At 46.1% G+C, this 22,883-nt stretch overlaps 1 protein-coding gene across 1 annotated transcript in view; it reads left to right on the top strand.

Moving 5' to 3' along the window:
- wdfy3 (WD repeat and FYVE domain containing 3) overlaps positions 1 to 22,722 on the top strand; it is an 86,254-nt gene extending 63,532 nt beyond the window's left edge. The window contains exons 41-65 of the mRNA XM_076270892.1: positions 35 to 265; positions 1,293 to 1,343; positions 3,060 to 3,228; positions 3,648 to 3,808; positions 5,158 to 5,306; positions 5,835 to 5,955; positions 6,106 to 6,191; positions 6,294 to 6,374; positions 6,486 to 6,540; positions 6,746 to 6,865; positions 7,026 to 7,143; positions 7,392 to 7,498; positions 8,614 to 8,767; positions 8,937 to 9,028; positions 9,410 to 9,622; positions 10,081 to 10,228; positions 10,957 to 11,111; positions 11,819 to 11,977; positions 12,500 to 12,679; positions 13,597 to 13,779; positions 14,124 to 14,220; positions 14,818 to 15,264; positions 17,045 to 17,156; positions 17,959 to 18,156; positions 19,785 to 22,722. Of these exons, the coding sequence (XP_076127007.1) occupies positions 35 to 265; positions 1,293 to 1,343; positions 3,060 to 3,228; positions 3,648 to 3,808; positions 5,158 to 5,306; positions 5,835 to 5,955; positions 6,106 to 6,191; positions 6,294 to 6,374; positions 6,486 to 6,540; positions 6,746 to 6,865; positions 7,026 to 7,143; positions 7,392 to 7,498; positions 8,614 to 8,767; positions 8,937 to 9,028; positions 9,410 to 9,622; positions 10,081 to 10,228; positions 10,957 to 11,111; positions 11,819 to 11,977; positions 12,500 to 12,679; positions 13,597 to 13,779; positions 14,124 to 14,220; positions 14,818 to 15,264; positions 17,045 to 17,156; positions 17,959 to 18,156; positions 19,785 to 19,905 (3,708 nt within the window). The 3' untranslated portion in view covers positions 19,906 to 22,722. The remainder of the gene's footprint in view (positions 1 to 34; positions 266 to 1,292; positions 1,344 to 3,059; positions 3,229 to 3,647; positions 3,809 to 5,157; positions 5,307 to 5,834; positions 5,956 to 6,105; positions 6,192 to 6,293; positions 6,375 to 6,485; positions 6,541 to 6,745; positions 6,866 to 7,025; positions 7,144 to 7,391; positions 7,499 to 8,613; positions 8,768 to 8,936; positions 9,029 to 9,409; positions 9,623 to 10,080; positions 10,229 to 10,956; positions 11,112 to 11,818; positions 11,978 to 12,499; positions 12,680 to 13,596; positions 13,780 to 14,123; positions 14,221 to 14,817; positions 15,265 to 17,044; positions 17,157 to 17,958; positions 18,157 to 19,784) is intronic.
- The last annotated feature ends 161 nt before the right edge of the window (positions 22,723 to 22,883 follow it).

Raw genomic sequence — 22,883 nt, 5'->3', positions numbered from 1 at the left:
CATTGTCTCTTTCTACCGTTCTCTCTCTCCACAGAGGCAACAGAACGCTCTGAAGTACGTCACTGACGAGTGGGCCGGCATTGAGTACGAGTTGCTACGGGAACGTGGCCTTTGGGGGCCCCCCATTGGCTCGATCCTGGACAAGTTCCAGCTGGACATGACGGAGGGCCCGTGCCGCATGAGGAAGAAGATGGTGCGCAACGACCTCTTCTACATCCATTACCCCTACGTACCCGAACAGGAGCCCACCTCCAGCAACCACCAGGTGAGCCACCCTCGCCACGTGCCCGCCAGTGCCACACGTTTCGTCCAGCTTTGGATATTTTTTTTTTGTCAAATACAAACAATACCACCATTTAGTGGCGGTCAACAATGCATTACGACATCCTGCAACCAGAACTATGACAAGTTGGCCTTTTTCATTTGCTGGTTACTTTAAAAGGAGTTTGCTATGTCTCATTTGTTATGTCTCTGATATTTTCATATTTTACAGGTTTATAGAGTTTGTCCTCTAAGATAGTAATCTGCAGTATTCACTGACCTAAAACAAAACGTTTGGCCTTTATGTACCAAGTAGTGGTTTTAAAATTAACGTAGCTTTGTGGAAGGTGAGTGCAGTAAAGAAGACAATTAAAAATCCACTGGCCACCAGAACCGTCTAGATAAACTTAACCCAAAGGTTCAGCCTCATGATGTTTGGGAAGGTCAGACTGTATAATTTCATTAGTGTCGTTGTGCTATCTAATTGCACTGATGGAGGGTTGTGTTAAACTGATTTATCATGTATTCAGTTAGCTGTTAGCATAGAATCTCGACTCATTGTTCTTCAGTTAAATGTCAAGGCGGGCGCTAGGCTGAAATAGGCCACCGATCTGCACCTGAATGGCCCCCTTTGTCCGAAATGTTAAGGTACAGTACATGACGCAAGTGCATTTTATGCAAGACAAACCTGGGTCGAATAATTAGTTTAAATGTTGTTGCAACAGTGAACTTGAGAATCCTGAACGCCCCATTCTTCTGCCTTACATAATTTCCTGTTGACTGCTAGATATTTGGACCCATTAAGTGTTTTGTGTTGCCTGTATTTGTTTATTTTTTGTTCAAGTCATTCTTGGGCTGTTTAATGGAATTTTTTTGTTCAAGTCATTCTTGGGCTGTTTAATTTTATTTATTCTGTGTGTGTAATTGATTTGATTTGTTTTGTTATCTGTCATGCCAATCACTCAAGTATTTGAAAGTGTAAAGCAATCAGTGATCACACGGCCCACAGTTTTCACTCCCTTCCAACTCAGGCCCCGCGTCCCGTGCCCTTAATGGGAGCTGGCTTCTCCGCCCCTCTCCAGGTATCCGTGGAAACTTGAAAACATTCTGCAAGTCAGCTTTGCATTACGGAGTGATCCGTGCTCTGGTTGTGTGGCAGCATGTTGCTGAAGAATGGCCTGCACAGCTGGCTCCATTTCCCTCACACTCTCTCTCTCTCTCTCTCTCTCTTTCTCCATCTCTCCATCTCTCTTTCTCTCTCTCCATCTCAGTCTTTCCATCCCTCTATCTCTGATATGGGACTCAGATCTTTGACCCTTGCCTCATAAGGCTTAACAGGATTAGTGTGTTCCCTGTACTTTGATGAAGTATTATCGGTGCTGTTCGTCACCTTAAGCCTGAAGCTTGCATTATATAACGGCTGAGGAGAGCAGGTCCTGCTGTGACACTAACCACAGGCCTCTGTTCTTATTGTTTGTTGTGCACACCTGTCTTGTCTGACTGTAGCGAATGGTTTGGATGCAATCAAACAGAAAACAAGGAAGTTTTAGCATAAATCAGTGGTGTGTTCAAATTCGACAAACAGTGGCCAACGTTTGTGGCAGATTTGAATTTGAAGGATTTGGTGTAAACATTCCATTGTAACGGTAACACTTTGGCCAGCTCACGCCCAGCTCGGCTGTATGTTCGCCGAGAACCCAAGGCAAACGTTGGCCTGTGTTTGCGAATTTGAACCTCAGGTGTAGAAAAAAACACTAATATGCTGTGTTACTCTTTGGTGTACTTTACAGTACAGTAAAGTCTTTACAGTACAGTTGGAGCAGTTTACAGTACAGACTGATCAGTCTTAAGTCTTAAGACCATACTGGAAAATGTTCTAGCAAAAGTTCTATCAAACCACAGAGTTGATTAAAAGTTAATTATATTGGGTGGTGCGTAAACAATGAAAATTAATTTGCCAGTCAGGTCTTCATGGCGCCCAGGATTGTAAATCAGATGTCTGGCATGTTTGTGCTTGTCTGTAGACGTGAATGAACAAACACTCCATTGATGTGAGTAGCTGGTCCCAAGTGGGGCCCAGATAGCCCAGCCCTTAAGCCTCTTATGCAGAAATCCACACAGTCTCTTACTGCTGCATGTTTACTGATTAAACACGCGCACACACAAACCCATGTACACACACGAACACAGCAACATATGCAGACACAAACACTCCTCTCAACATTAGTAGTTCAGTCTATGTAAAGCTCCTGCTAAATGTTTTTTTTTCCCTGTTTAGTCGCTTGGTGTGCAAGACAGTCACAGCATGCTGCAGACTCTCCTTCACTGGCTGTGTGTGTGTGTGTGTGTGTGTGTGTGTGTGTGTGTGTGTGTGTGTGTGTGTGTGTGTGTGAGAGAGTGAGAGTGAGAGAGAGTGAGTGTCTCTCTAGTTTACATGTTTGTTCAAGGCATTGAGAATGAACACTGTTTGAACTGTTAATGGATGTGATGACGGTGCAACGAGAGGATGTTTGTCCACTCTCAGCCATGCCCTAGCTACCTAGATGATGGAAGAAATTCCTTTAAATGTTAACAGCCGTAGTGAAATGCCTGTCCTGTCGCACCCCCTATTCCACTTCCATCCAGCTATCCCTACTGAACTATTTAGCCTTCACATAGAGAAACAAACAGGCAAAATAAAGCCCAAAACTCTCCATCGTCCATTTCCTGAGGTTGTGAGTGACCTATACCAGTGTCTCTCCCTGACCTCTCCATGTCTCTCTCTCTCTCTGTCTCTCTGGGCCCTGCGGCTGGAGCAGAAGCCGGTGCGGTACCGGCGGGCCATCAGCTACGACAGCAAGGAGTACTACATGCGCCTGCTGTCGGGCAACCCGGGCATGTACCAGCACTCTGTGGAGCACAGCACCGAGGGAGAGACCACGCTGCACGAGCCCGAGCACGGGGAGGACACCATCGCCAGGGTCAAAGGTACAGAGGCGGGATGGGCTGTGTGTGTGTGTGTGTGTGTGTGTGTGTGTGTGTGTGTGTGTGTAATAAGTGTGTGTAAATGCTCCTGATATTGACCTGCCTTACTTTATATCAATGTGAGTTTTAACATATATACATAGGTATGTGTGTGTATTTGTATATATCCATATGCATGTGTGTGTGTGTGTGTGTGTGTGTGTGTGTGTTCATTGCAAGTATTAGTATTCCAATTGAGTGTGCTTTATTGATTGTGTATTTGTTAAGTGTAAATGCTCCTGATATTGACCTGCCTTACTTTATATCAATGTGAGTTTTAACATATATACATATGTATGTGTGTGTATTTGTATATATCCATATGCTTGTGTGTGTATCTGTATAATATATATATATATATATGTGTGTGTGTGTGTGTGTAGGTCTGGTGAAGGCTCCACTGAAGCGCTCGCGCTCCACGGCGGACGGCCAGGACGAGGAGAGTCAGGAGGGCCTGCAGGAGCAGCTGCTGGAGTCAGGAGCAGAGGAGGAGCAGAAGACCGACAACACCACACTACTGCGCCTCCTGGAGGAGGGAGAGAAGGTGCGTGTGTCTGTGTGTGTCTGTTTATCCATGTGTTTGAGTGGGCCTCTGTGAATGTGTGTGTCCCACACATGAAATCTGCAAAATTGACTTCGTGTATGTGTTCGAAAGAGACACCATTCTCCTTTGAGAGATGGAGGTCTGTCTGTATGTGTATGTGTGTGTGTCTCTACAACTTTCTCCATTTATCTTTCTGTGTGTGTGTGTGTGTGTGTGTGTGTGTGTGTGTGTGTGTGTGTGTGTGTCTGTGTGTGTGTGTGTGTGTGTGTGTGTGTGTGTGTGTGTCTGAGACAAAGATTCATCAGGACTCACACTCCCCCCATCCGTCTTCCCATCAGAGACCGTGTGTCTGTCTGTATCTGTCTCATCTGTATGAGTGTGCGTCACAGGGGCTGTGCCTGTTCCCAGAGTTGCCCCTCACACAGCGTGCTGGAGCAGTAATGACTGGTGCTGTGCCCGTCCTCTACCCTCTCATCTTCACACTGATGCAGCACACTCAGAGAGACTCCAAACAGTCACACACAGACACACTCACAGCAGAGCTCCACGATCCACGATGCCCCATCCGCCCCCCCACCACACACACACACACACACACACACACACACACAAACACACACACACAAACACACACACACACACACACACACACACACACACACACACACACACACACACACACACACACACACACACACACACACACACACACACACACACAGTTACTCACACACAAACACATATACAAACACACAGTTCTCTTTAACAAGCAGCACAAATAGGTCGGCCTGGTTCAAAAACACCCACTGTTCTTTTTCAAGAGAGGCGAAACTCACAGCACAGCTACAGTAAATGCACAGGAGGAATGTGTGTCTGCGTCTGATTCTTCTTGAGAAATAGTGGAGCAACCATCAGAAACCCATGTGGGAACGGACCACACTGTCTCTCTCTCTGGGAGAGCCATATGAGTGGGATCAAAGGCGCCCATGTGAGGAGAGGCAGTGGCCCAGACCAGTGCACTGACAGGGGGCCCGGCGCAGGCTTAACACCCTCATATGACTCACACACTGGAGTGGTTCTCTGCACTGGGATTCATCAGTCATTTAACCCCATGATGCACCATGCGGCCGTAAAGACAGAGAAAACGAACTTGCAGTGTTAATATCTAAATCAAATAAGTGTTAATAATATCACTGTGCTGCTTAGAGATGTGAGCAATTGCTGTCTAGGCTTTTTTTTCCGTCTCCAGCTGTGAGGTAATGTCGATGGAAGACCAATGTGGGCTTTGAATTATTGGTTGTGTGTGTGTCTGTGTGTGTGTGTGTGTGTGTGTGTGTGTGTGTCCACAGATCCAGCACATGTACCGATGTGCTCGCGTCCAAGGCCTGGACACCAGCGAAGGCCTGCTGCTCTTTGGCAAGGAGCACTTCTACGTCATCGACGGCTTCACAATGACCGTCACCCGCGAGATCCGCGACATTGAGACGCTCCCGCCCAAGTAAGACACACCTGTGCTTACTGCTGTGTTGTCATTGTGCACTCGAACACATACACACACACACACACACACACACACACACACACACACATTGGCATTGGTAGTTGTAGGTATAGAGTGCACAGAGTTAAATATATTGGATGATCACACAGAATTGACACACACAGCAGAGTCTGTGTCTTCCATAAGGCTATGCCTCCTATAACTGTCTGAAGGTCAGACACTATTGATTTGGTCCACTCCCTGATGCATTAGCCTAGTCCAGAGGATCTATTTATACACAAGACCTTTCCTGAAGCCCTCAGATGTCTCACACCAGGGTTCATTTAATAGAGTAGTGTGAGTTTGTTAATCTCTGTGTGTGTTTTTGCGTATTTGAATGTGTATGTTTGTGTGTGTGTTCCTGTGTTTATTTTCCATGCTTTGTGTGTTTGCATCCAAATATTTCTTGTGCGATAACATTGCATTAATTTTTTTCCTGTCTCTGTACGTGTGTGTGTGTGTGTGTGTGTGTGTGTGTGTGTGTAGCTTGCATGAGCCAATCATTCCCAGAGGAGCACGTCAGAGCCAAAGTATGCTAAAGAGGACCTGCAGCATTTTCGCCTACGAGGACATCAAGGAGGTGCACAAGCGTCGCTACCTGCTGCAGGTGAGAGAGGAACACACACACACACACACACACACACACACACACACACACATAAACGCGCGCTCACACAAGCCAGACCACCTCAGTGGGATGTTACTTTGCCCATCTGTTTCAGTCCCAGTAACATTCCCTCTTGTGTTGTTTTTCTAGCCAATGGCAGTCGAGGTGTTCTCTGGTGACGGACGAAATTACCTGCTGGCGTTCCAGAAAGGAGTACGCAATAAAGTCTACCAGAGGTACTGTATGCTGTTTGGATGCGCACGTCTACCGTACTGTACATGAACAAGCATGAAGAGTTAAAGAGCCGTAAGAGCTTAATTGTGCCCGTTCTCTGGCAGGTTCTTGGCAGTCGTGCCCTCCCTCGCTGACAGCTCTGAATCTGTGTCCGGTCAGAGGCCCAACACCAGCGTGGAGCAGGGGTGAGCATCGTCCTGCCAGATAACAAACATGTCTCACGCATTACACGGCAAAGTGTGTTGTATTCGGCCCTCAGTGCTGCCCTCTAAGGTCTCATTATGTCCCCTCTCCAGCTCGGGGCTCCTCAGTACCCTGGTGGGAGAGAGGTCCGTCACCCAGAGATGGGAGGTGAGTTCAGGAACCGGCAATGCGGTTAATCCAGCAAACGTGGTCATTTAATCCAGATTTGTGTATTAGAGTTTAAATTAGCATCAATGGATATGAATGACCTGTGCTCGATGTGCAGTTCTGCCCCGATTAAGGGCTCCTGCTACTGTGTTTCTCCTGAGTCTGTCATTTTTAAGTGTCATCCATTGTGGTTTCTCCCTATCAGCGAGGAGAGATCAGTAATTTCCAGTACCTGATGCATCTCAACACTCTGGCTGGACGCTCCTACAATGACCTGATGCAGTACCCAGTCTTCCCCTGGATCCTGGCTGAATATGATGTTGAGGTAACATCTGCAGTTAATACCTAGGATGTAGTTAACACCGTAGTTTATAACCAGTCGATAGTTAATAACTCTTTGTAATCTACTGTAAGATGTGATCCATGTTAACTGTATTAGCCTTCATGAAGGCATCCTCATTGAATCATTCACGTGAATTCCACAGGAGCTTGACCTGACCAACCCAAAGACATTCCGCAATCTGTCCAAGCCCATGGGCGCCCAGACAGACGACCGGCTCATCCAGTACAAGAAGAGGTTTAAGGACTGGGAAGATCCCAATGGTGCGCCAGCTTGTGTCTCTCTCTCTCTCTCTCTCTCTCTCTCTCTCTCTCTCTCTCTCTCTCTCTCTCTCTCTCTCTCTCTCTCTCTCTCTCTCTCTCTCTCTCTCTCTCTCACACACACACACACACACACGTAGCTACCATCTGCTGCCATTTCAAAATGTGTCTTATCACAATGTTAAAGTGGGTCTGATTGTTTGTTTGTTTGTTTGTTTGTTTGTTTGTGTGTGTATGTGTTTACCCCTCAGGTGAGACTCCTGCCTATCACTATGGCACTCACTACTCCTCAGCCATGATCGTGGCGTCCTACCTGGTGAGGATGGAACCCTTCACCCAGATCTTCCTGCGCTTACAGGTGAGACCACACCACTCCAGGGACCATCGACACTGGCTGTCAGGCGGTGGTAGCGTATTGACTAAGGAGCTGGGCTAGTATGCAGTAGCCTAAAAAAAGTTGGTGGTTCAATAACCGGCTCCACTTAAGCAAATAACTTAATGGCCCTTGTAATATAGTTGACATATGTAAGTCAATTTGGATAAAAGTGTCTGCTAAAAGAATCAACGCAAATGTAATGCCTGGAAGGCTGTTGTAGTGTTCAGCGTCTCATGCGTGTGTGTTGTGTTTTTAAGGCTGTTGTAGTGTTCAGCATCTCCTGAGTGTGTGTTGTGTTTTTAAGGCTGTTGTAGTGTTCAGCGTCTCCTGAGTGTGTGTTGTGTTTTTAAGGCTGTTGTAGTGTTCAGCATCTCCTGCGTGTGTGTGTTGTGTTTTTAAGGCTGTTGTAGTGTTCAGCATCTCCTGCGTGTGTGTGTTGTGTTTTTAAGGCTGTTGTAGTGTTCAGCATCTCCTGCGTGTGTGTGTTGTGTTTTTAAGGCTGTTGTAGTGTTCAGCATCTCCTGCGTGTGTGTGTTGTGTTTTTAAGGCTGTTGTAGTGTTCAGCGTCTCATGCGTGTGTGTGTTGTGTTTTTTAAGGCTGTTGTAGTGTTCAGCATCTCCTGCGTTTGTGTATTGTGTTTTGTTTGTATTTATCTTTGTAGTTCAGGGAGACTAGCAAACAAGCACAGCTGGACTGTTTTTTATGAGCAGCTGTTGTTTACGAGTTTAAAATACTTCTTGTATGTTTGTGTATTTTGGACCACATAATGCAGTTATTTATGTTTTTTGTGAGTATGACTATGAATATATTTCTAGTATGGTTGTCTGTTTTTTGTTTTGTTTTGAGTTATAAAATATTAAAACAGCGCTGCAGTAAACCACATAAACTATGGGAAAAATGGACTTCTACTATGCACTTTATTTCTGTCTGCTGATGTATAAACAGTTAGGCAATCCAATACACTGACACACACGCGCACGCACACACACACGCACACGGGCACACACGCGCACACACATACACACACACACGTTGCAAAAACAGAAAGTTCCTCACCCGCTCTGATGCCTTTGTTTCTGTTTGGCCATGGTTGCAGGGAGGTCATTTTGATCTGGCTGACCGGATGTTCCACAGCGTGAGGGAAGCCTGGCTGTCTGCCTCCAAACACAACATGGCCGACGTCAAAGAGCTCATCCCTGAGTTCTTCTACCTCCCAGAGTTTATGCTCAACTCCAATAACTTTGACCTAGGTTAGATGCCTGTCCACACTCCTCTAGGACCACACACACACACACACACACACACACACACACACACACACACACACACACACACACACACACACACTTTCTCTCTCTACTGAGTGTGTGTGAGGTCTCTTTGGTCTAAGTGTGTGTTGTATGCTGGTAATCTCTGCAGGCAGCAAACAGAATGGCACTAGGCTGGGAGACGTGATTCTGCCTGCCTGGGCTAAAGGAGACCCGCGCGAGTTCATCCGCGTGCACAGACAGGTGGGCACCACCAGCCTCCTCTCATGCTCTCACACAGGCCTCTTGGGCTGCATGCATTCCATATATAAGAGCTCGATTCACTATCATAAATGTATAATCTGATGGCATCATGAGTACACGTTTGATAGTAAGTAATAAATATATTGCCGCCTTATAGCCTCACAGTTCTTATAATTCAAATAACTGACCTTTTTGTAATACATTGAACCTACAGTATTAAACCCTTAAAGGAGTATGAGAAATGAACATTCTAAAGAATATCTGGGTTCATTGAATTCAACATAGAATTTTAGAACCTTCAATTGTTGCGGAACTTAGAACGTTCAAAAACCTACACCTTTAAGGGTTAAAGACAATACCTCTCTCCCTCTCTCTGTCCAGGCCCTGGAGTGTGACTACGTGAGTGCCCACCTGCATGAGTGGATTGACCTGATCTTCGGCTACAAGCAGCAGGGGCCTCCGGCCGTGGAGGCGGTGAACGTGTTCCACCACCTCTTCTACGAGGGCCAGGTGGACATCTACAACATCAACGACCCGCTCAAAGAGACCGCCACCATCGGCTTCATCAACAACTTTGGTCAGATCCCCAAACAGGTACGTTTTGGGAAACGGAGCGAAGCTAAAGTAGGGAGAAGCTGATGTCATCTCTAGTGTCTTTCTGCAAGAACAGCCTCAGGAAAAGGAAGGGACTTCAGGCTTGTCTGATCACCACGCCAGAGAGTGTTAACTTGTAGTAGCCTGCTCACTGTCATAACTGTCTTGTTTCTGGACAGTTAGGACACAGCAATATCCACGGTGATGCTATGCCTCATCAAACCTGTCTGAAGTCTGTTAGGAAGATTGGGGCAAAACGGGAGTCAAGCCAGAGAAAGGCTTTTTCTAGATCTAGATTTCTTTTCTAGACCTGTCTGTTCTGTACAGCATTATCTGTTTTAGACTTAAGCAAAGAGAGACGTCTGGTGGTCTTTCGATACCATTGTTTGTTTACGTGTGTGTGCTTGTGTGTGCTTGTGTGTGTGTGTGTGTGTGTGTGTGTGTGTGTGTGTTCTCAGCTTTTTAAGAAGCCCCACCCTCCCAAGCGAGTGCGTGGCCGTGCCAATGGTGAACCAGCAAGTGTGCCAGCTTCTCTCAGCGCCAACACTGACAAGATCTTCTTCCATCACCTAGACAACCTGCGGCCCTCCCTGGCCCCAGTCAAAGGTAACTACCCCCCTCCTCCCCCCCCCCAGCTCTGGTTTACTCATCTCTCTACTGAGGCCATGCTAGTGTGCTCCAGAGAGAGAGAGTTACATGTCTTGTTCCCCTTGCATTCTCTTGTGTTGTTTAGTTGTGTTTTATTATCAATATATAAACTGTTACAATGCCATTCTGTTAAGGTGCTATTTGATTCATTCTTTTTTGTTGCATTGATGCATGACTACAAGCTTCTCCGGAGGTCAGTACCGAGAGAAACACTGCCCAGCCCGAGTTGTTTTTTAAACGGGTATTTAATAAAGCTGAAGGCCGGCCCTGTTGGACACAATTAGAGCGTGGCTGTCTGTGAGGGTGACACTGGAGGCAGAGACAGGAGCTGTGTGTGTGTGTGTGTGTGTGTGTGTGTGTGTGTGTGTGTGTGTGTGTGTGTGTGTGTGTGTGTGTGTGTGTGTGTGTGTGTGTGTGTGTGTGTGTGTGTGTGTGTGTGTGTGTGTGTGTGTGTGTGTGTGTGTGTGTGTGTGTGTGTGTGTGTGTGTGTGTGTGTGTGTGTGTGTGTGTGTGTGTGTGTGTGTGTGTGTGTGTGTGTGTGGGCTCTGCTCTGCGGTTGTGCTGTGGAGCTGTCTGCTCTCTCTGAACTTTGATCTCTATGTTGTTGTTGTTGTTTTGTTAACCAGGACACTGCAGCATCACTGAAATGAACTCATTCTCTCTCTATCTGTGTGTGTGTGTCACAGAGCTGAAGGACCCTGTGGGGCAAATCGTGTGCACTGATAAGGGCATCCTGGCGGTGGAGCAGAATAAGGTCCTGGCCCCGCCCGTCTGGAACAAGACGTTCGCCTGGGGCTACGCAGACCTCAGCTGTCGCCTGGCCAACTACGAGTCCGACAAGGTCAGAGACCCTGTGTGTGTGTGTGTCTGTGTGTGAAAAAGACTGCCAGCATGCACAGATTGCACACACACACACACATCCACACTGCTTTAGTACACACACACACACACATTGTGACTTTACATCCTAACTTCGCTTCACTTCAGCAGTTAGCTAAAGGAATGCTGCTGTCAGATCAGCCGTAAACACCTGCATCACGCGTTGCCTGGGCCCCATTCTGATCCCAGAACTGCTCTCACCCAGAGGACGGAGCAGAGAGAGTGAGAGAGAGAGAGGGAGAGAGAGAGGGGGAGGGGGAGGTCGGGTGTGGTGGGAGGCAGGCAGAGATGTCGCAGTGGTAGTGGTGTTTATGAGATTTGCTGTGAATACCAGAGCTGTTTGAGTGGTTTATTTGCTGTTGCAGTGCAACAGTGCCATCTAGTGATGATATGGCATATTGGAAAAGGTAAATAACTTGGACCCAAAATTTGCTCTGCATCTAATGGAATATTTTAAATAGTATTCTCATCAGTTCCCTCTATCACAATTAACACACCATTTACACCAAATATGGCGCAGTTCTTGCACACACATTGTATCAGTTAGCTGGTAGAGAGCATTAGAGGAATCTACTGTCACTTAGTGTGTCTACTGAAACAATAGAAGGTAAGAGGAAAGGCTTGTTGGTTCAGAGTGGTTGACTGTGAGCTCTGTGTCGCCCCCTATAGGCGGTGATTGTGTATGAGTGTTTGTCGGAGTGGGGCAAGATCCTGTGTGCCATCTGCCCCGACCCCAAGCTGGTCATCACCGGAGGGACCAGCACGGCCATCTGTGTGTGGGAGACCGGCACATCCAAAGAGAGAGCCAAGACCCTGGCCCTCAAACAGGTGAACGTCGGCCAAGAACACACACACACACACACACACACACACACACACACACACACACACACACACACACACACACACACACACACACACACCACACACACACACACACACACAGATACTTACACACACACAGATACTCACAGATGAGAAAGCCTCCAATACCCCCACATACATAGGGTCAAATACCTTCAAATGCAAATACACACATTCACACACACGTACAGTCACAGATTTGAAATGCATTGATCAGATAATATAGGACATACTGTATATGGATGTTAGCACATGCTGATTAAGATTGCAATCAGAGAGTTATTCAAAGCTCTTGACTAAATCATATACAGATTCTACACATTGAAAATATTATTTAACACATATTATGGGGTTCTGTTGTGAGCATATATATTTCATGCTGTTCCATACTGTAAATATTCTGCCTCTCAAGTCACCACTCTTTTAACTGGCCTGTGTGTGTGTGTGCGTGTGTGTGTCTGTGTGTGTCTGTGCGTGCGCGTTCAGGCTCTGTTGGGCCACACCGACGCGGTGACCTGCCTGACGGCGTCCTCGGCGTACCACATTGTGGTCAGCGGCTCTCGGGATCGCACCTGCATCATCTGGGACCTCAACAAGCTGGCCTTCATCACCCAACTCAGAGGCCACCGCGCGCCCGTGTCTGCCCTCTGCATCAACGAGCTCACTGTGAGTGTACTCACACACACACACACACACACACACACACACACACCACACACACACACACACACACACACACACACACACACACACACACACACACATACACACTTACCCATTATTGTCTAGCTCAGAGGCCACTGTGTTCCAGTGTGGCAGTCCTGCAAATGTATGTACATATTTATGTACATACACACATATCCACCTGTACACACACACACACACACACACACACACACACACGATAAGAGTCATATGCAGACATATGCATATGTCTTTTCATCATGCACACGTTCTTGTGCAAAGCTGCAGATGTACAAATCCTAACAGCTTGTATTTGTGACACACATACCCACACGTATGCACCCGCCGGAACAGATTCACACACGGCAGTCTGCAGCCACAAAGGGGAAGCCCAGCGCTTCAGTGCAGTTCTAGAACAACCAGTGGCCAACTGCTAGTGGTTCGACAAAACCTCAGTAGTAGACTCATAAACAGTAGTACCATGTAGTGACCTGTTACTGTTGGTTTGGCAATACCACAGCAACAGAGATATTACAGCCACCTCAGTGCAGTTCCCCTCTGGAGTTTGCACCATCTGAACACCACTGCTGCTCACAGACTTCAGACTTACTGTCAGACTTGAACAAAAGAACAAGTGACACTGTTTATGCAGATGTTTTTATTCTGAAATATACCAGAGAGCTCTACATGTCAGAATGCAGTACAACAAAACAGAATGTTGGGGAAAAAAAACACTAAAAGCAATCAAAGGCAATTTCTGTGAGATTAAAAGTGTGTTTGTATGCTTTTCTTGTGTGTGCTTTTGCTGTTTGTTTGTGTGTGTCTGTGTTTGTGTGCGCCTGTGTGTGTGTGTGTGTGTGTGTGTGTGTGTGCGTGCGTGCGTGTGTGATGCTACGCAGGGTGATATTGTGTCATGTGCGGGCACCTACATCCACGTGTGGAGCATTAATGGCAGCCCCATCGCCAGCACCAACACCTTCACCGGACGCAGCCAGCAGATCCTGTGCTGCTGCGTCTCCGAGATGAACGAGTGGGACACACAGAACGTCATCGTCACCGGACACTCCGACGGCGTTGTCAGGGTAACATACAAACACCTTTTCTGACGAACCTGCTGCTGATAAACACATTTTGAATCTGGGGTCAAGTTAATAAAAACATGTTCTAAAACTAGAAATAAACTCCTGTGTTTCTTTGTATTCTACTCATTATGAACGAGACAATTACCGGAAATGTTCTGATAGCCCAGTTCAGTTTGGTTATGTAAAGTTTGGTGAAAACATCCTGTCCGTTAGTTGATGTTGATGCTTCCTTTGTGTCATTTTTTGGCTTGTATAATTAGCAATTTCAGACAGGACAGATATAGATTTGGGATTTAATGCTGAACGTAATGCTGGAGGGTAAAACTACTTTTCTCCTTTTCCAGTTTTGGAGGATGGAGTTCCTACAAGTCCCAGAAACCCCTGCTCCGGAGCCGGTGGAGCCTCCTGAAGTGAACGACTGCTGTGGAGAGGAGAAGATGGGTAAGCAGCACCCCTCCTCCACCCTCATGGACACCGCACCCTGCTGTCAAACATGACTCAGCAGTTTCACTGCACCTGCCAGTGAGCTGCAAGAACCCAAGTCAGCATTTACAGTATTTCAGACGAAGCCCTTAGCTTTTCAGTGGCACAGTGCCTTCAAATATGACTTGGTATTTTTTTCTTGAACCATGCTAATAGGTTTGGGGTAAACCATGTCTCAGCAATTCTACATGTGAACGTGCCTGTTGTCAGGAACAGTGTTGTAGATGGGCTAGCGCAGAGTTCTGATTCCTGTAAACCATGACTTGGCAATTCTGAAATGGCAGCACAGAGTTCTGAATGGTGCGGGTGGGGCAACGAGGGCTGCCCAGTGTTTTTCTGGTCATGCGCGAAACATCGACCTGTTTTTCACCAGTCATGCAGTGCACCTTGCAGACTGGTCTGCTGGACAGAGCTGCACCTCTCTCTTCTCATCTTACACTAGTGTCCTGTGTAGGCATCTGCGTCTGCTGTGTAACCGCACCTTAACTGTGTCCTCTGTTTTACTGTGTGTGTGCGTGTGCGTGTGCGTGTGTGTGTGCGCGTGTGTGTGCGTAGCCACAGAGGGCCGTGAGACCCAGGTGGAGGAGAGCAGCGAGTCCGAGGGTGAGGAACAGAGCGTCAGCGCTGCCGGCAGCAACGGCGAGCCCAAGCCCAGTCCCGCCCACAACAACCACGCCGCTCCCGCCCCTGCCCCCAACACCCGGCCCCAGCGGCCCGCACCCCGGGCCACGGCCTCCTGGTCAATGGACAGCAGCTCGGAGGACTCGCGCCGCTGGTCCGACACGCTCAGCATCGACGAGAAGGACGGCTTTGTCTTCGTCAACTACTCCGAGGGCCAGGGGCAGGGGCAAGGCAGGCCAGGGCAGCCCCCACACCCCCCACACCCCAACCCCCATCCCCACCCCCACCCCCACCACCACCACCACCCCGGTCAGAGCGCCGTGCCACAGCCCCTGCAGCCCAGCACCATGGAGGCCCGGCCCTACAACAAGCTCAGGCCAGGTACCACTCACACTGGCCACCCCACATCCCACCCTACATAGCACACCTAAACATGAGGTCGCATTACAGTGGCCCCCAAACACACATGACCGTGTTAGGGAAGTAGCTGTTACCAGTTACCACACATTAAATGTTGTTTGGCCATAAATTAAATGTTGTTTTGGCAACAAATTTAGCACAAATTAAATTTTGTTTTGGCTTTTTGAATAAGAAAATTGACGGGTCTTTGAGAGCGATATCCACATTAGATCTGTAGTTGACTCTCTTTAAAATTTGAGAATGCTACAATGCATCGTAATACTGTGTGGGTATTACCACATAGCAATTTAGCTCATCACTGCTGTCGTGTTAGCACCTTGTTGTGAATCAGTTGAATACATAGCAGTAAGTTTGTAATCTCCAGCAGACTTTGTAGTTGAGTTTTTGTATTGTTTGACAATGGCAGCAAAATTATGCTCGAATAAACCACAAATGGATTTGAAACTAATGTTCCTGAAAATGCTAAATTCCTGTCCGAAGGGTGACTCTGCTCATCTAGGAGGGAACAGGGTGACATTTCCATTTATTGATTCATTATGCTTTTGTATAGAGAGACTGGCAGTTCACTGGGCCCATGCATATGCATGGCAATGTAATGGCTCCCCGGGCAATTCAAATTTCCCACAGCGTAGTTGACAGCGTTCGCTTCTCGGCAGATGTGCCGACAGGCTCTTATGGAACTGTTGATCAAAGCCAGGAGAAGTCCAAAAAGCGACCATCCTTCAATTATTATGAGACTTGGCAGAAACCCAAGTGGTGCTAGCGATGGGTTGGGACACCCCACTGAGCTAACGCGTCTGTCTCCAGCATCTTCAATCAGAGATTTTACAGGACCTCATGTCTGCCATTTCAACAGTCCATCGGTATTTCATCATATGGAGTCCCACTGGAGTTCACAAGACTCATTTTGTTTTTGTTATATATTGTTATATTCATGTGACGAAAAGCATCCACAGGTTCACTCAATCTGCACTCTATCTGTTATTTTCATGTGTGCTGTTATATGAGTGTGGCCATTCAGGATTTACCGTAGCGACAATATATATAAAATAAACGTTAACACTTTACTTGACAGTATGGACACAAGAGTGACATGACACTGTCATGAACACATGACACTGTCATGACACATGAACCCTAACCCTAATCCTAACCCTAACTTGTTATGACAAAAACCGAATGTCACTTAATAACAGAAGCGTTACGTCATAAACGTTTATGACTTGTTTATGACATGTTCATGACATGTTCATGACAGTGTCATGTCACTTTTTTTTAAGTATATTTTTGGGCTTTTTATGCCTCTAATGTGACAGGACAGTAGAGAATGACAGGAAGTGAGTGGGAGAGAGTCGGGGTGGGATCCGGAAAGGACCACGGGGCGGGAATCGAACCCGGGTCACCGGCGTACAGTGCAGGTGCCCCAGCCAGTTGCGCCACAGCTGGGGCCGTCATGTCAGTCTTATGTCGATACTGTCAAGTAAAGTGTAACTGAATGAATAAACAGCTAAATAATCGACCTGAGAGTGAATGAATGCGGAGGTATTGAGTTTGAGCTCTTCTGTACGACTGTATTACTATGTGTGTGTGTGTGCCGTTGTGCTCATGTGTTGTGGTTGAGTGTTGTGGTGGTGCTGAGAGTGCAATGGGTGGGAGCTGCTTGTGTGTGTGCGTGCCAGCGCTTGTTTGGTATCTGACCGGTAGCCGCTGCGCTCTTTCTCTGTGTGTCCTCTGACGACAGGCTACAGATGGGAGCGACAGCTGGTGTTCCGGAGCAAGCTCACTATGCACACCGCCTTCGACCGCAAGGACAATGCCCACCCAGCGGAGATCACTGCGCTCGCCATCTCAAAGTAGGTGGACTGTGTTTGTGTGTGTGTGTGTGTGTGTGAAAGACCAGACAGATATGGAGATGTTAAGAGGAATAGAATCACAGTGTCTCTCTATGTGTGTTAAATGTGTTTTTGGTGTCTAGTTAAGTATGGGTAATGAGTATGGCAAGGGTGAGGACAGACTTATTCTTGTTTGAGTATGTCACTCAGAGAGACAGTGAGTGAGTAAGGGTGTGTGAAAGTGTGTGAGAGAGAGAGTGACAGCGTAAACCAAATGTCTTCGGGAAACGCGTGTAAATGTGATTTTGCTCCAAGGGCATCCATCACTCTGGTGTGTATTTATTAAATTGTCACGCTGGCTGGAGGAGGCTGCCACTGCCACGCCACGAGCTCTGCAGCAGCATCTGCTCACGACAGGACCAGGACCACACTCACCTGATGACTAACAGCTCCATCTGCCCCTCTGTCTCTGTGTGTGTGTGTGTGTGTGTGTGAGTGTGTGTGTGTGTGTGAGAGAGAAGTTGCATGTTGGTTGTCCAGCAGTTATGTGAGTGGGTGGGGGTGTAAGGGCGTGTGAGCTGTCATCTACAGCAAGTTCCTGGTGTGTGTGTGTGTGTGTGTGTGTGTGTGTGATCGTCTTCTCTGTCCTGGGGATGCATGTGAACTCTAGATGAGGTATACACATGGGTGCTCACATGCTAATGCCTCTGTGTGTGTGTATGTGTATGTGAAGACATAGGCCTCGTGTGTGTACATATGTGATTATGTGCGCTCTCATCTTCCTCCTCTCTTTCCTCCTCCTCCTCCTCCTCGCGCTGCTCAGGGACCACAGCAAGATCCTGGTGGGTGACGGGCGCGGGCGCGTCTTCAGCTGGTCGGTGAGCGAGCAGCCAGGCCGCTCGGCCGCCGACCACTGGGTGAAGGACGAGCAGGTGGACAGCTGCTCCGGCTGCACCGTCCGCTTCTCCCTCACCGAGAGACGCCACCACTGCAGGAACTGCGGACAGCTCTTCTGCCAGAAGTAAGAAACATGCACTAATCAATTATGTGGCAGACTAACATTTATACTACCGGTATGTACTTTGTATGAGGGTAAGCAAGTAGAGCAAAGTAGGTGTTATGAATTAATCATGATTCAAATCCTTCAGCTATATGTACCATTATACAAGAAAAAACACATACACATGTTGGCCCAGCATGTGATGCTCTGGGACATATTAAAGGTGCAGTCCTCGTTTCTGGTGCCCTCATCATTCCCCAAGTACACGGCTATAGAGACTAGATTCTGTTGTTTTTTTAATAATTAAAGGCATTCTAATCATTTTCTATTCATCCATCACTGAAGATGCTTACACAACCCAGGATCCGTGCCATGGAGCCAAAAGTTCCTCATCCCTTGGAAAAGCATCAGGTCTGCTTGACTCCTGGGAAATGTAGGACTGGCTTTGTGATGAGTAGTCTAGCAGGACTCTGTTTCACCCACTCTCCAACAAACTCCTCTTGAGCCATTCACAGAACTGGGCCGCCTGGGGCCTGGAAGGCTAGTATTCCACCCCCAGGTGGACAGCCAACGGGAAGTCGTATGAAACAGGGCCTATTAGTTTAGTCTAGTGCATACCATAACCCACGGTTCAGGTATAACAGTAGAAAAAGTAGCGTTCTGGTGTGTTAGGACAGTATGTGGCTTGTACTCTCTAGTACGGGAGCTAAAACAGAGGTAAATATGTACTGTTTCTAGTAGTAAAACAGAGGTAATGTCCTGTGCTGCTTATTGTGTTTAGTGTGCAAGCATACATGTATAAGCATCTATTGTCTGAATTCAGTCCATGTGGAGGTGCTATAGTAAAGCAGCAGGATAAAGTGCAGCTTTAGTCTGGAGTTGGAATTGCCCACGGGAGAGGTGGTGATGTAGTGCTTGGGCTGTAGTTGAGGAAATGTGATTGTCTAGACCTGGAGTGCTGCTGATGCAAGAAAAGCAGTAGGCCAGCAAAGGCAGTAGTGCTGGGCTAGCAGTAGGAACTGTAGCGACCCCCCTCCCCCCCCCTCATAAATTGCAGCTTGCTCCGGCCCTCGTCTGGCCCTAATCCGGCCCAGACGAGGCTGCTGTCTAGAGATGATGAGTGCTCTCTCTCTCCTCCACCCCCAGATATTGTGCAGCAAAGCCAGCAGTCTGTGGTGTCTAGTATACATCTGTCCGAATTGCACTTGATGTATTTGGGCAATGAAACTATCCAATGCAGCAGTGTAAGCAAAATGCATTACTCGATGGGCAGGGTTTTTTTTACACGTTATGCGAGCTGGACATAAGTCAGTTAAAAGCAAGTATAAAGCAGATGAAAGGTCAATAATACCAGTAAACACTTCTGCTTTGGGAATTAACACAGGCAAAGGATGCACAATCTGACCAGTGGTGTGTATATCAAATTGCTGTTCCCAAATGTATTACACAAAGGCCGGTGGCACTTATTTTTTTATTTTTTTTACAAAAGATTTATGTCCTAATGCTCCCAAGTCAATGTTGAAGTATTCTCGACATTGAAGTGTGCTAATGCTTGAGCATTGAAGCAGGAGTTGAGTAGGTGAGGCGATGTGTCAGCTGCAGTCCAGGGCCCTCATGCCTGCTGTCTCTTCCTCTCTCCCCTCCCCTAGGTGCAGCCGCTTCCAGTCAGAGATCAAGCGGCTGAAGATCTCATCCCCGGTGCGTGTGTGCCAGAACTGTTACTACAACCTGCAACACGAGCGCAACTCCGAGGACGGATGCAAGAACTAGACGTCCCCTCGGCTGCCTCCTCTTCCTCGTCTCCCCGCCTCTTCCTCATCCTTTCTCTTGTCACGCCCCATCACCCGTCACTCATGGCCAACTATCCCCTCGTCCAGGACCTGCCAGCCAGCACGCTCTGGCCTGCCCCCCCCTTATCTGTGTGTGTGTGTGTGTGTGTATGAGCGACCATGTGGACAGTACCAATGTAGAACAAGAGGGGATTAGTGACATTCAGCGTGTCATGTATATGAGGAAGTTTAAGAAAGGCAGTGATTGGGCTTTGTGGGCTTTTTTTTTTTTTTTTGTATTATTATTTGATTCTGTTGCGGTCAACGAGATGTCCTTCAAGAATCCTTGTTTTTCCATGTGGTCACGTTTTAGATTTTAGATGTCCTGTGCGGTATGCCTCGCAAAGTGAGAAACACCTGTTAATAGTGTAAATAATTACAATGGCCTTTTTAACTAGAACAGGAAAAACGGAGAAAAAAATGAATTATTGAAAGGAAATAAAAACACAGTCATTGCCTGTAACATTGCATTATAACAAGCCACTCCTGGTGTTAAAACAAATACAAAAAGAAAAAAAAAACACAAAACAAAAAAAGATTGTGTTTTAGCCAGTGTCACTAGTCACAGAGGTCCCAGTGGGGATACTATTGGGGACGATGAATGTTATAAATGTTTGTGGGTTGACATTACTAGCGTGTCTAGTTATGCAAATACTTACTACTTTTGTTTACAAAGTTTTTTGTTTGTTTCGATGTGTTGCCCACAGTATCACACAGTTGCCATTCCAATGGAAATCGCAGTCACAAGTTTCCGAACTTCATTTGCCAAACTGCTAGTTCATCACTCCGTGTCATGTATTTGAAAGGTCTATTTGTAGAACCATGTTTTTCAGAACCACATTTTGTTGTCCTTGTGCGCCACTTTTAGTTCGCAAGCCATTAATCAACAGTGACTGAATAATATATGTATGTATGTATGTATGTTCTGTATGTATGTATTTTTTAAGAATCATTGTTTGTATGTTGTATATCATAGCATACCTGATATTGTCAAGACGCTACATGTGTGACACTGTGCAGTGAGATGAATATCATGTGTCTGTAATAATACACAAAGAGGGAAAAGGATCGTTGATCATGTGTATGTAGAGTATGAGATGTGATTTTGTTTGTTTGTTTTTTCTTGGGTCCTCTAAATGTTTCATTATATTTCACCAGACAACTGGGTAGTATAGGTCAGAGCTTTGCTTCTAGGCTAACAAGGGATTTTTACATGGAAGATTGTTTTTGTTAATTTCTCCTCTAATTAATTTAGAACTGGATTTTTTTAATCACAGTCAACATTGCTCAGTGTTATACTTTCTTCCCCCATTTCCCTTTCTGTTCAGTGATGCCAGGGACTAGTGGGTCCTTGTCAGAGACCAAGTCCAGTGCAACAACAAGTCATTGAACTCCAGTGTAGATACTGCTGTCCAGTCATGTAAGCAATAGATTATGTGGAATTATTTCTGAAAATATTGCATGATGGGAAATTTCCTTGCTTAGAAGTCACACTTGTAGCATGTAACTTGACTGATATGTCATGCCATTAGAAAAGGGATCTCACGCATTTCACTTTAGTGTCTCGTCATGGTTACATACGAGACATAACGTTGTCAATTATATCTATTTTTTCCTGTTGCCTGCCTGTCGATATGTCAAATTCTCCTCCCTCCCTCAATAGAGTGTCCTTTGTTGGTGGTACTGTGGGCAATACCAAACAGAAGTGCTGCTTTAATAACTAGAAAGATTATTTCTTTCTTTTTTTTCCCTTTTTCTTTATGTCCCTCTTGACACGTCTGACACACACATCACTTTAATGAGCTGTTACACAAGTGCAGTAGGTTCACTGTCAATACACAGAAAACGTTCTCCCTAAGATCTGCCATATGATATGCACTCACTGTTATTATCATCATTGCTATGATCGTTATTATTCAAATAGGTAATGACGATATCCTTACACATTAATGTACTGTATCTAGAGTGCAATCATAACATCGAGCTATTAAGGCTTGCTGTTTGCAAGCAGCTTCAAAGCCAGGTGACTATATCAATCTGAACTGTTTTTGCACCTTCACGTGTCCAAAAATGTCAAGGAAATCATATTTTATTGAATGCATTTCTTTTTTTTTATGTTAGCGGGCTATCATTTTAAAGGGTGCGTTTCTTTCCAGTGAGAGACAAACTGTACAGAGTATTTATGCAATTATACTTTTTCTCTTTTTTTAAATTGTTATTCTGAATTATGAATTCTTGTAATTTCAGCAAGTTTGGTTACTTGTTGCATGTCTAACACAGCTGACTTTATGTGTCAGTGCATTGTACATGTTTGGCATTACGAATTATGATTTCATGTTTTTAGTTTTCTCCTTTTGTTTTCCTGTGGCTCATGTTACTGGCATTATCTAAGTAGTTCTGCACCCAGAGAGAGATGTGTATGTGCAACTGCATAAAGAACCGAGATGGAAGAGCCTTGTCTCTCAGCTGACTTTTGTACTCCGCTTGGGGACTTACAAGACCGGATCAAATCCACATAGGGGGTTCTTTTTTCATTTTCGGTGGTCTCGTGTTAGACTGCATTACTACGGTGTCTAGTGTGCAATCTGTGGTAGATGAATGTTCATTGTATATTTGTGTTCAAGTACAGCTGCAAGAAAATTCTTAGAAATAACCCCTAAAACATGTTACTGATAATGCAATAGATCTGGTACTCATTTTTTGATTTTCTTTTTTTTTATTTAATTTTTGATTAAATCCTTGCTGTTTTCCACCGAAAGCTTTGCCTTTTGTTTTCTTGTAAAAACTCTTAATCAAACACACACACACACACACTATTATAATCACCATCAGGCGCAAACTATTGTTAATAAGTAGTGAAAGGAAGAGGAAATTACTGTACAGGAAATTACTGACAGTAGGCCTAGCCTATCATGGGAT

The sequence above is a fragment of the Alosa pseudoharengus genome, unplaced genomic scaffold, assembly GCF_046254945.1.
Source record: "Alosa pseudoharengus isolate Yale_2024_CS ecotype anadromous, Long Island Sound unplaced genomic scaffold, YU_APseudo_1.1 YU_APseudo_1.1_scf_6, whole genome shotgun sequence".
NCBI classification, from domain to species: domain Eukaryota; kingdom Metazoa; phylum Chordata; class Actinopteri; order Clupeiformes; family Clupeidae; genus Alosa; species Alosa pseudoharengus.
This window is presented reverse-complemented; position numbering and strand designations above follow the sequence as displayed.